General features: G+C 41.9%; 1 protein-coding gene across 1 annotated transcript in view; it reads left to right on the top strand.

Moving 5' to 3' along the window:
* Positions 1-12,711, top strand: part of GNA14 (G protein subunit alpha 14) — a 175,943-nt gene extending 163,232 nt beyond the window's left edge. The window contains exons 3-7 of the mRNA XM_084800536.1: positions 65-219; positions 2,027-2,155; positions 3,652-3,781; positions 6,277-6,430; positions 7,684-12,711. Coding sequence (XP_084656662.1) covers positions 65-219; positions 2,027-2,155; positions 3,652-3,781; positions 6,277-6,430; positions 7,684-7,874 — 759 coding nt within the window. The 3' untranslated portion in view covers positions 7,875-12,711. The remainder of the gene's footprint in view (positions 1-64; positions 220-2,026; positions 2,156-3,651; positions 3,782-6,276; positions 6,431-7,683) is intronic.
* The last annotated feature ends 573 nt before the right edge of the window (positions 12,712-13,284 follow it).

The raw sequence follows: 13,284 nt of genomic DNA, 5'->3' as shown, positions 1-13,284 counted from the left end.
CTTTTGTTTGTTTGTTTGTTTGTTTGTTTTTTGCTTAATGCAATTATTTCTTTCCTTTGAGTAGGAAAATGCCCAGATCATCAGAGAAGTGGAAGTAGACAAAGTCTCCGCACTCTCCAGGGGCCAGGTGGCTGCCATCAAGCAGCTGTGGCTGGATCCAGGAATCCAGGAGTGTTACGACAGGAGGCGGGAGTACCAGCTGTCAGACTCTGCCAAATAGTGAGTACTCTGCCTGCCACAGCTGCCAGAACTGTGGTCAGGTCAATTCTATAAGGCTGCCAGAATGGTGAAAACGAGGCAGTGTCACCCTGTCCTCCCTACCTCCCCACCCCCACCCCCAACTTCCTGGCATTGCTCAGCCTCTTAGTTCTCTGTGGGTTCCCTGATGTCCCCTGGAGTCAGCACCCACCTTTTCTCACCCAATTAAACTAGATATTCCTTTAGAGGAATTGATCTAAATTTTGGTGAAGTTATGATTTAAGCAAAGAATATGCCTGCCTGTAGTTTTCATTTTCTTCCTCTCCATATCCCTCTGGCAGGCAAGCTTTACTTAAATCAGCTGCTGATCTTGTGCTGCCCTCTAGTGCTGTACATAGGCATTTGCAAGACCACCACACAGGACTCTTTTTTTTTTTTTTTCTGTATATATTACATATTTTATTTATTTATTTATCTTTTTTACATAAACATTTATATTATTACACATATATACTATGTACTACCTACAGCAAAAAGAAACATGAAACAATCAGGAGTTAGATAAATGTTACATTCATAGTGTTTTGGCTATTTCTATTTGGCAACTTTGAAGAAAACATTTTTTCTATCTTGGTGCATCTAAAGTTTTGAATGTAAATCAATATCTTTCATATCCATCTTTATCAACAAAGTACCAAGCCCAATGTCTGCCACAAGGTTGGAAATCTTGTTTGAAGTAATAGTACTGCCACACAGGACTCTTAAAGCCAGACTCTCTCTGAAAGTCTACCTCTTCTTAGGTACTTTGGATCCATAAAGTTCTAGCTTTAAACCATCAACACATGAGAATTTCTATTGTACACCATTTCAGAAAGATCACAGCATTTCCCTTTAAGAGTCCCCCAGGACTGTGTGTCACCCAACAGGTGACTGAGCACACACTTTTCTTCTTGGGGTTGCTGCTAGTTTGTGCTTCTGAAGCTCAGTATTTTCTCCTTCCTCCATACACTGTTCCTCTTCCCACGGCCATGGCATCCCTCCCCCAAACCACTCAATTCCTCTTAAGTGTTGGCCTCCTTCTGAGCAAGCCTGAATGGGACAAAGCAGCTGTCAGGGAGGGCATCCTTACTCCCTGTGGCCATTAATGATTTTCCCTAGACATTTGTCCCAGGAAGTGTTCAATTCGATCCAGGTTGGCAGAATTGATCCAACCACCATCAGCAGAAAAGCATTTCAAGAAAAGCAAAGAAACCAGTAAGATGTTAGATTGGCAACAGAGTAGGGAGGAATAAAGCCCTTTAAGGAAGCAGGCAGGTTGTACAGGGAGTCGGGCTGCTCAAGGTCAAAACTAGTGGGCCCTGTGTCCCCTCCCAGAAGCAGCCCGCTGTTACTGGCTGTGATGGGTCTGTATATTTACATCTATGGAGAAGCTCACCAGAAGCTGCTCTTGTGAGAACAGTGGCTACATTATGTAATGTTTTTGGATGAAGGCAAGTGGCCAGGTCCTTTGGGTGAGGGTCCAGTTTCATTTCTCACCTCTGTGGCCTCTAGGCTTCTGCTTCCCTCACAGTCACATAGATAATGCTGCTAACAACTGGGATGGAGCAACCTGCATTCTCAGAAGGCTCACAAATGTGCTTCTGAGCCCTGGCCCCTTCAGAACCTTATCAGGAGAATAGAGAGACCTGGCATAGTCACCTCCAAATGTTACTGCTGTCCTCCACGTCTTGTGGGGTTCCTGTGGTCAGGGAGGACTTCCTCTGAGCAAGGAAGGGTATTTTCCATATCCAAAATGGAGCCTCAGCATCTTGACTCTTTAATGTCACAGTTACCTGACTGATATCGACCGAATCGCCATGCCCTCTTTCGTGCCAACACAACAGGACGTGCTTCGTGTTCGAGTGCCCACCACTGGCATCATAGAGTACCCATTCGACTTGGAAAACATCATCTTCCGGTAAGTCTGTCTCCCAGAGTCCTTCAGGGATCTGTCTGTTCAGGGGGCTAGTCTTGGGGCAGAGTCTTAGGTGTGCAATTCCTAAGCAGCCCTTAGGTGGGGATAACCTTCTGGGGTCTCAAGCTCCAAAACAGAGGGACTTCTGGGCTCTTCCTACCGGGGAGAAGCCTTCTTATGGTAGACACACAGATGTGTACTCCTGTGACTACACAGTCTAACGCAGGATGTTCACTAATGCTGAATATAATTTCTCTCTCCCTTGTTACCTTGTCTGACATAAGACTTTTATAGATCTTTACTGAATTTTGTACAGGAAAAATAAATTATAGTAGAGGGCATTTTAAAAACATTGAAACATTTAAAGCACTTTAGAAATTATTTTGTGTATGTGTGTGCCTCAGTGTATATGCATGTGCACCAGTGTGTGCAAGAGCCCTTTGAGACAATGAGTGCATCTGACCCCTAGGACTAGCGTCACAGGTGGTAGTGAGCCACCATGTGGGTGCTGGCGACTGAACTCAGGCCCTTTGCCATGGTGTTGGAAAAAATATTTGCTCTAATACTTAAAAATAATGTTTTACTCTAAACTTACTAGTTTCCCCTAAAATACCCAGAGACCTGGTAATAGTGAGCTTGCATTTTGTGTGGCAGCAGTGGGCCTTAGTGACATGATAGTTATTCCTTTACATAAGGTTCCACTGGACTCATAAAAGTACTTAGGGCTTTATGTCAGCAATCCCTGGGCTGAGTCCCTGAAATATCTCCCAGACACAGGTAAAGCTTTTGGATTTTCATACAGAGCAGAAGACACATGCAGATGGGAAGAACGGGTCATAGCCAGCTAATACAGAAAGGATCTGTGGATAAGTGAGATGAACCATGACGTCAGGACTAGGATGGAGGGGGATCTAGAGGGGAGGCTCATCGGTTAAGAGAGTTTATTGGCAGCACTCAGGTTGAGTGGCTCATAGCTACCTTTAACTCCAGCTCCAGGAAGTCTAATAACCTCTTTTAGCCTCCAGGGCAACTGCACTCATATGCACATTACACACACACACACACACACACACACACACACACACACACACACACACACACACACACACACAGTCTCTGAAAAAAAAAATAGACATTTAAATATAGGAACTGAGAAAACAGAGGTACCACGAAAATGGCTTGTTTTTGTCCCTTTTGTGTCCTGGGTCTCTGTGTGGGTGGTTGGAGTTGTGCCCAAGTGGATGTTAGCACTTTGTGCCAGGACTGCTGCAGCAGGTTCTTACCCATTATCACCAGGCAGGCTCCATCTGCCTCCTTTGCTTGGAAACCATCAATGTTCTCCTCTGCCTAAGGCAGCAGTGTTCTAACACATTAACATTGAGAGCCCCTTCCCTCTAAACTGATGACCCCAGAGGGCACTAACTTCCTGGTGTAACGGCTTGTGTCCTTTCCCTGGAGTTGTGCATTCCAACCATTGACTGTCCACCTGTGTTGAGCAGAATGGTGGATGTTGGTGGCCAGCGATCTGAACGACGGAAATGGATTCACTGCTTTGAGAGCGTCACTTCCATCATTTTCTTGGTTGCTCTGAGTGAATATGACCAGGTTCTGGCTGAATGTGACAATGAGGTATGTTTGGGGTGGGGAACTTTGAAGTATGCTGCTGGGCGGTGGTAACTGTGGAAGACAGTCTTATTTCTTCAATTTTCAAAAAGCCAGCTATGTGTGGAAATAGACCCTCTTTCTCCAGCCAGCACTCAGGTTACCACTGTTACCAATGCAGCCTACAGGTGCACTGCAGACCCAATGCCAAAATCCTGTGTAACTTAAATACTGTCACCTGTCAGAATGCAAGAAAATGCATTCTGAGATAGACATCATTAGATTTCAGAGCCAGGTTTGGTGGCACATGCCTTTCATCCCAGAACTTAGGAGGCAGAGGCAGACAGATCTCTCTGAGTTAGTTCTAGGCCAGCCAAAGCTATAGTGAGGTCCTGTCTCAAAACAAAAACCAAACCAAACCAAACAACCCACTCAAAACAAAAAACCAACCCAAACCCAAAAGAAACAAGAAAAATAGGAACAAAAACTCCCAAACAAGAAACCAAGAGTTTTAATCATTGTGTGACTAATTTAGGTGGTGCAGCCTACTACTTAACAAGAGGCATGGACCAGAACCTCACTAGAATTTCCTAAGAAACCTAAGGAAAAACTGAGTGCCCTGGTCAAATACCAGAGAGTCTGACTTAGATGACTGACAGTGGCTGTGGCCTAGGAGCAAGGATTATTCACAACACTCCCCAAGGTAAACATAATGTGTCATGAAAGGTGGAAACTAGGAAAAATCAGAGTCCTGGGAGGCAGGGGAACTCAGTTTACTAAGTCAACCCTTAGAAAGTGTAAAAATTCAAGCTGGCATCTGTTCTTACTCTCCTGAAAGGGTCTCACTCAGAGCATCTGGGGCTGATCCAGCCCAGACAGGTCCTGTGTCTCCTGCAAAGCTGCAAGGTGCCAGCTGGGTCTAGTTCTGTCAGAGGCTCTGACAGATAGTGATCAGGACTGTCAGTCACTTTGTGAGATTATTTTCCAAGGAATACCAGTGTCCTCCTAATGGGCTCTCCCTCTGAACTTAAAACAAGATTTCTTGGCTCTTGTTACAAGGGCATGAATGTAAGCCATCAGTGTCCTGCCCAGGATCAGGTGGTGGCCCATGAACAAACTATAGCTTGTATCTCTTGAGTAAAGGCTTCTCTCTGAGGACTGCTACTATATTAGCTAACTGGTGGAGGGCTAACTCATTTACTTGTGCCATCTGACTAACAGTGGCTGCTGCCTCACTCTCTCAAATGGAATTTCAGAAAGAGAAGAGTACATAGAAGTTGGGCACGGTTCACATGCCTTTAATGCCAGCACTCAGGAGGCAGGCGGATCTCTCAGTTCAAAGCTAGCCTGGTCTATAAAGAGAGTTCCAGGACAGCCAGGACTATTACAGAGAAACCCTGTCTCAAAAACCAAAACAAACCAAAAAAGTTACTATACTAACATAAAAAATTATAATTCTTAGGACTTACTTATGATATTTCTCAGAAGTGTCAAAGGACTGGGTGCTCAAGGGACCAAGAGGTCAGTCCAATGTTCTTAAAAATTAAGAACATTCTCCTCAAAACCACACAGGTGTCTGGAGAGAAGGCAAATGCTTGCTATCCCAGCCCATTCCTTCCAGTTGTATATATGACTTGGTTAAGATAATACTATGCTTTAGAGAATCTATAAAAGTGGATGAGTTCCTTCTGAAGAGACTTTCTGGATCCCGGTCTGCGGAGTGGGAAAACACGTAGGTGTGGGACTGTAGGGAATAGATTCAAGGTGCCTCCCTGTGGAGCATGTGTTGAGCTTGCATGCTTTTATGGTTGCTTTCTTCTCTGTCTCCCCGCTTTCAGAAATACTTTAGAGAAAGTGCTGTGTAGAGTAGTTATCACAAGATACGATTGGTTCCTCAGCTATCTTGCCCTCTTGAACTTGAAGCTTTTAGTATTTTCTTTGAAGCGTGTTGTTTAAAATTACTGCCTAGAAGCATGATTGTTGCTGGACTCACTTCTCCATGGGTTTGGGAAAGGTAAATTTTTGGAATACTGTGCTCAACAGCCAAATTGGGACAATATCCCACTTGTAAAAGCATGGCCACAGTGCCCTGCAGTGTTAGTTCCTCTCTGCCTGAGGGCTCAAGGAGAGCTCCTCCTGATCTTCCTGGAGCAGTTTTCCTTCCTTCCAGCCCACCTGAGGCATTGTACAGCAGCGCACACCTACTTGAAGCTGGTGTCCAACCACCTGGTAACCAAACCATCATAAAAAACAAAAGTGTCCAATGACTTAAACTTTCTGCTTCAAGTTGCTGAAAAGCCTTGTTTAGGGCAGAAGACATAGTGTGCTCCAAGGAGAAGGCTCAGAATCAAGTAGTCAGGTGAGGGAGGGGTCAGATGGAAGCAGGTCTGGTGGTCCCAAGTGCTTTCAAAAGAAAGAGCAGTGACCCTAAGGGGAGAGAGGATGCACCCAGCCACTTTGCATGATGTTTCCAAGTCTTGCTTTTCCTCTTGGCTTAGCCCAACTTCCTTGTTTCTCACTAGAACCGTATGGAAGAGAGTAAAGCCTTGTTTAAAACCATCATCACTTACCCCTGGTTTCTGAACTCATCTGTGATTCTGTTCTTAAACAAGAAGGATCTTTTGGAAGAGAAAATCATGTACTCTCATCTAATTAGCTACTTCCCAGAGTACACAGGTAAGTATTCATTTTGGGAACACTGCTGTTACAGCAATCTTGTTGACTTCTTCTCTCTTCAGCACCAGTCTTCAGCATGGCTTTTCTGGGGCCTTCCCGCTGGCTCACCTCTCACTCCAAGAGGCCGGATGCAAGTGCCAACTCATTTGGCTGACTCTACCTGGCTGGTCAGGCCCTACAGCTCAAGCACCTCCCCTAGGAAAACCCTTGTGACCTTCCTATCTTACAGGTTTCTGTTGCCCTGGCAGCCTGGTCATTCGGCTGGGGAATCCTGTCTGCATATGCATTCACTCAGCTTCCCTGGCAACTCTTTGGAGGAGAGCTAGTTCTCACAGCTTTAGTCAGAACCCCTGCTGCTCAGTAGGGTTACAGGGTAGCCTCTTCTTAAACACTGGGTGGGTGTTGAAGTCTTCATGTATGCAGCAGCTCAAGGCAAGACAGTTCTCTCACTCTTGCTAATCCCTCCTGGCACAAGAGGTCTCAAATAGTATGCTCCTGACATTCATTGATATTTCCGTTAGTGTTTCAGCATATCCCCTTCCTCTAATTAAATAATCTGGTAGTATAGATTAGAACGGTTAAGCTTTAGAACCAATCTAGCGAGGCTAGGTTTTGCACCACACCCCCTGCCCTCCAGTCCACAGCTGCCTGAAGTTAGTATCACTTCAAAAGTGGTTAGAAAACAAAACGAGGCCACTAGGCCACTATTTTTAGACAAGCCACTTTACAGTACAATTTTTAGATATACCAGTAGACACTTTAAAAAGACAAAATAGTGGGCTAGGGAATGACTCAGTTAATAAAAACACCAGAACCCATCTAAAGAAGTTGGACTCGGACTCACAGAATGGGGGTGGGGGGATGGGGGGATGGGGGAGGTCGGAGAAGGGGGACAGTAGGTTCTGGGACTTTCTGGCCAGCCAGTTGAGCCTAGTTGGGGAGCTGTGGGCTAATGAAGGACCCTGTCAATGGAGGTACATGGCATTCCTGAGAGTAACATGAAACTGTTCTCTGGTCACATGCATGTACACACACATACATACTAGAAAATATTCTTAGAATACTATATTATGGATTCATAATGAAACTTAATTTCATTATGTTTCAAAAACATAATGAAACAAATGTAAACTTTATAGCTAAGAAAAGTAAGATTGATAAAGAAGGATCCCAAATAAGAACAAATATGCATTTGAAATGGCTTACAGGAGGATGTGATGGTGAGTCTCTTTCTTTATCCCTCTCATGACCAGGACCAAAGCAAGATGTCAAAGCAGCCAGGGACTTTATCCTGAAGCTGTATCAAGACCAGAATCCTGACAAAGAGAAAGTCATCTATTCTCACTTCACTTGTGCTACAGACACAGAGAACATCCGCTTTGTGTTTGCTGCTGTCAAAGACACTATCCTACAGCTAAACCTACGGGAATTTAACTTGGTGTAGATGCTGTGGCCCACTTCCCCCAGACCAAGGGTGATCGCAGTTCTTCTTGCCTGATCTACAAGTGCTTCTGAACACCTGGAGCAGGATCCAAGGACATTATATAGCCCACAGGGCAGAGACGGGTAGTGCAACTTGAAACATACTTGCTTTACCAACCCCTCTAAGTATCTAACTCTTGATTGTCGAATTCTTTTCTTACCTTTTGGCTGTTTTGTATTTTGTAGAAATTTAAAAGGCCACTGTGATTTCCCATTATTTTTGAAATTAAAGTGTTCAATAGCTATTAAAAATGACATAACAAGGGGACTTATTAATTAACAGATCATGCCTTCAGACCTCCAGGATTAATTTAGGTAACTAAAACATCTTAATAAGCTTGATGACCTTTAAATAATTAAGAAACATTTCTAACATTATGTCCCCTTAATGCTTAAGTATGACTCATCTAACATTCTACCAAACAACCAAAGATTTCTTTCTATGCCTTATTTTGGGTTACTTGTTATTATTATCATTTTAAACAAAGTCTTAAGTAGCCCAGCCTACCAATTCAATTTTGCTATGTAACTGGGAATGGCCTTGATCCTCCTGCCTGGACTTTCCAAGTGTTTGTTGCAACTGTGGGTGGTGCCACTATGCTCAGCTAAGACTTTTTATTTTTAAAAATTTTTTGATAGGTCTCATGTATTTCATATTGTTTTCAAACATACTCTGCAGCAAAGAATGACCTTAATCATCTGATTCTCTTGTCTTCATATACACAACCTATTTAAGGCAGGAAGTTCTTCTCAGCCTCTTGCTAATTCCTGGCATAAGAGGTTTAAAATAGTATGGTGTCACTGATATTTATAGGTTAGTAAATGCTGGGATGTATGTGTCACCACGACCACTTTATGTGATGCTTGGGGGTGGAGCCCAGGGCTTTGTGCATGCTCGGCAAGCATTCTGCCAACTGAGCTACCTGCCCCCAGTCAAAGATTTCTTTCAAAAGTAGTTCTTTTCATGCCAACTTTCTAAGCCAAATTAATATTATCCAAACATCTAATTTTGCCACAATTTGGTGGTAAAGCCAATGCTGAGCTACGATAAATGGTCTCTAGATAGTGCATGTATGTATCCTAATATATATGGCCAGGTCTTATAACTTATGGAATGGCTAAAGCATAACTTGTTTAACAAATGTTATGTAAACCTTGCCAAAGCTCTGTGTATGCTGTGCCTTTCTGGATAATAAGAATACACTGTTCTACCATGAGCACTGATGATGATGTGTTTCTTAGAGATCGTGGCTGATGGTTCTGTTTAAAAGAAAAATGCTACAGCCTTAACAACTCAGCAGCTTTCCTGTTTCCTCCTCTTGAAAGAGTGTGCTGGAGCTCCTTAATAGCTGGCTCAGAAAACAGTGCAGACCCACATCCCCAGGAAGTAGAATGCTTCGTATGCAAGGCATTGGATGGCTTTGTGTGCACTGCTTACTCAGAGGTATGTGTGTTCTTAGGGACTTAGGATGTACCTACCTTTCACCAAGCTTCAAAGGGTCTCCCACTTAAAATGGTTTACCTTTTACAACAGTAAGAAAGTTACATATTCGCAGTAAAAGCTGTACTTTGAATGAGAATCCTTTCTCAGGCTAACTCTCTTGAGATGATGGGCAGCTGCAAGCTGCAGCTCCCAGCAGCCATACCATCATGATGGGAAGCAATGACTTCTCCGTAGCACGCACAGCGCTGGAACGGATGTCAGAGAGTCAGTATAATATGCGCGTTTTCAGCGTCAGTGCTTTCAGTCAGGGAGGGTTTACGTAGTTTGGTCTGTCTAGACCATTCTCAGATTGGCTACATCTGTTGCAGAACCTGATGGCTGAACTCCCTTTCACCTGGTTTCTGGACCTCCAGATTGCCAACTTGTTCCAAAAATTGCAAGTGGGAAACCATTCTACCGAAGTAGCATTACATTTTAAAAGCCAATCTTTGTTCAAGCATGAAGAACTGGGCAAATGGATACTAAATTTTATTTGAAATAATTAGTCGTCAAGGAGAAGACAAACATGTAGCTCTCCAAGTTTTTCAGAACCTTAGACAACAACATTCACTTTGCGACCCCTTCCCTATTACACACCATGGCTAAGGTGATTAGCGGAGTCTCATTAGCCAATTAATCTAAAAGAAGCATACCAATATAACCTCAATTAAGGATGTTAAACAATGTGGAACTCTTTTTCAAGTACTTTCTAGCACTAAGCGACTGACAACTTAACCTTTGGCTAACATAAAAGAAAATGCCTTTCAGAGCAAGAGAGTTATGGAATAAATCAAAAATTAGTAACAAATATCTTTTTTAGTTATAGCAAAGCTAAACTCACCATATCAACGTTAAGTAATTTCTGTCAATATTAATTCTGTTTGTAGAAATTCTCCCTTAGTCTTTCTTTTAAAGTATATTCACCAACTACTGAAAAAAATTAGCCATCTGAAGTTGGTGGCTGAGTTTAACAACGATTCCCTCAAGCTTTCAGTCAATGGTGAGTAAGCATGCGTGGCTAGAAAGCTGTCCTCTTCAGCTGAAAGTCAGGACATTGATTTCGTGGAGCGAGTTAGGCCCCAGAGAGGGTAGATTTTCAGACAGGCAGGAGGAAGGGAAAAGCTCCTGGCTCTGTTCAATAACAACTAAACCAGAGTGAAGACCAGAAAGCTTTATTGGACTCACATGTTGTTAAACTGGACAGTTGTCTTAGCATGCAACCCAAATCTACCCTCCTCCAAGGAGTAAGTACTGTTTCAAGCGTTAGCATATCCAACCAGTTTTATGAAAGAAAAAGACGAAGATTAGTTTTAGGAATAAGAACCACACTAGAAATGCCTGTGTTAATAGACAATTTATATATATATATATAAAAACACACACACACACAATTAAGGTAGCCAGTGTGTAATAGGTAATTAAGTCATGTTTACATACAAGAGATACTAGGAATAGAAAAGTGAAGGAAATAAGGAAGCAATGCAGAAATAGATACTCAAAAAATCCCGTAATAATCAATGGCTATGTTTTCACCAAATAATAAGCACCCCAAAGAAGTGCAGGGTATTCAGTCAATATGAAAATAGTTAAGACACTAGTTCCTTTCATAAAAAATGCAACTGTACAATTAAAAAAGTAGGAAAAGATTGTATTTTTAAAGTACACCTTCCCTGGCAATTCATTAAGTATAATGCACTTGTATAGAGAGATGACCACTAAAAAAATTATACATGTCCCCAAAACAATCTATAATTACTGGTGGGTATGGGTGTATTATCATTGATAGTTAGAATATTCCATTATAAGCTACAGTATATTGGTTTTTGAAATGTTTTTATGCCCCTATACTGGTGACTTGGACAGTCGATTACACACCAGTGGTATGAGGATGTTGTACAAACACCGAGGCTTTCATCATTCTCTGCTTTAGAGAATATTTCTAATCATTAGATATTTAACAGCCTCATTTTTATTTAACATCATTGTTACAAAGATTTAACTAGAAGGAAGCACTGATGTCACAGAAATATGTTCAGTGACAGAAATTCTAAATCAAGGCAATATGATACAGACAGTAGGCGTTAAACTACAACTCAAACTTATATTTGTATAAAGAACTCAATTTTTAAAAAATATTCATACTGACCTGTAAAATCTGAAGTTACATTTCTTTTGTGTCAGGCTTTGGGTACCTCAAATTTTTCCCTTTTAAAGAATGCTATAATGCTTAAACAACAAACAAAAAAACAAACAAGAACCCACAATGCTAAAGTCAAAATATTTTTAAATGTCATGAGATAATTTATTTTACAAAAGAGGCAATAAAGTAGAAAGGGTTTCAAATTAAGAAACAGTGAGGTTTCTGAGTAAGTTGCAGCCCCTTCTAATTTAGCAAGGCACCACCTTCTAGGTAAGTGGGGAAGTCATGCAAGTGAATATAATGCTCATATCTCCATGCTACATATACCAGTTATAAGAAACACAACCAACTAATGTAAACTTAGTTGGTTAGTATTACCAACGACGTATAAACTTCAAAAGATACAGTCCCATGATCAGGCAGAGGTTCTAGATGGAGAAGTGGTATGTGACTCTATGGAGTACTGAGCAGACTGATGAGTGTGTGCTGAATGTGGTTTACAAATACAAGTCTTCTTCCTTTTCTATTGAGATCTTATGGAAATGAGGACACAGAGTGTCTTTAGTTAAAAGGTACTGAAATTGACATGACACCCTCAGCAAGAGACTGTTCTGGTTCTACAATAACATCTCCTACACAGGTAGCTACTCATCATCTTTCGGGGTCTTTGCCACCTACATGATGAGCCAGACAGAAGGCAAATGTAAGATGCCCGGTAGCTAGGGGCCTCTTCCATAGCTGATGGTCTTTTTAGGTGTTATCTGTAGGGTTAATTTTCTATGCCTTTTCTGGTCCCACTGAACTCCTATGAGGAAAGGAAAGTAAGTAAAACATTTCATATACTAGAACACCAGCTCTTCTGCCTTCTCACCCTAAAGATGGATGCTGTGTTCTGAGTCTGCTCTTCCTTACCAATCCAAACCATCTTATGCCCAGGAAGGAAAGTCCTGATCATGGCCTGGTTCCAACAGTTACTACATGGCCCACGCGCCTTCCTAGTCTTTCAGGCTTTTTATTAATTTTTTAAAATCTAAGACTACAAAAGTGGTATATCCCATTTTAAGTTATTAATGAAAAGAGCATCTGCTCTTATGTGTTCTCTTGTTCCTGTATTTTTTTTCTATTCCATTTTTGAAATATGGTTGTCTTTAGCTATTAAACTGATTTCACAACCCATTGGCTGAGACCTATAATTTGAAAAACACTGCCCCTGAGGATTTCAGTTGCATCAGAGACAAAGAAAACAAAAAGAAAAGACCTGAAGTACAGGCAGATCTGACATTTTCAGATACCTATTCTATAAATATACAGGTACATGCCTTTTGTACTTTTGTCTCTATCATTTTAGTGCAAGGGAGCAATTGGCACATGCTAAAGAATCAACCAACATGCTGATCACAAACTACAGGAAATTCAGTGTTGAGTGTTTTTAAAAACCAGGTAGGAATGTGCTAACACTCTGTGGGATACTTTTAAGAGATTAGATATTGGCAGAGTGGCACTCACTGGGATACTACTGTTACTACATATTATCAGGAAAAAAGGGAGACCATTATGATGGAAATCATGGAAAACCCCTGATGGCAGGGAACACGTACGCGTGCGCGCGCACACACACACACACACACACACCACTAGCCACCCACCGCCATACACACTGAAAGCAAAGCTACTAAATGACTTTTCTCAAAAGATCCTGGATTCTGAAAAAGATTATTGAATCAAACATGCAACTGTAAATTATAAAAT

The sequence above is a fragment of the Acomys minous genome (assembly GCF_964271855.1).
Source record: "Acomys minous genome assembly, chromosome: 2".
NCBI lineage: Eukaryota > Metazoa > Chordata > Mammalia > Rodentia > Muridae > Acomys > Acomys minous.
Note: the sequence above shows the minus strand (reverse complement) of the source record. Positions and strands in the feature narration are given on the sequence as shown.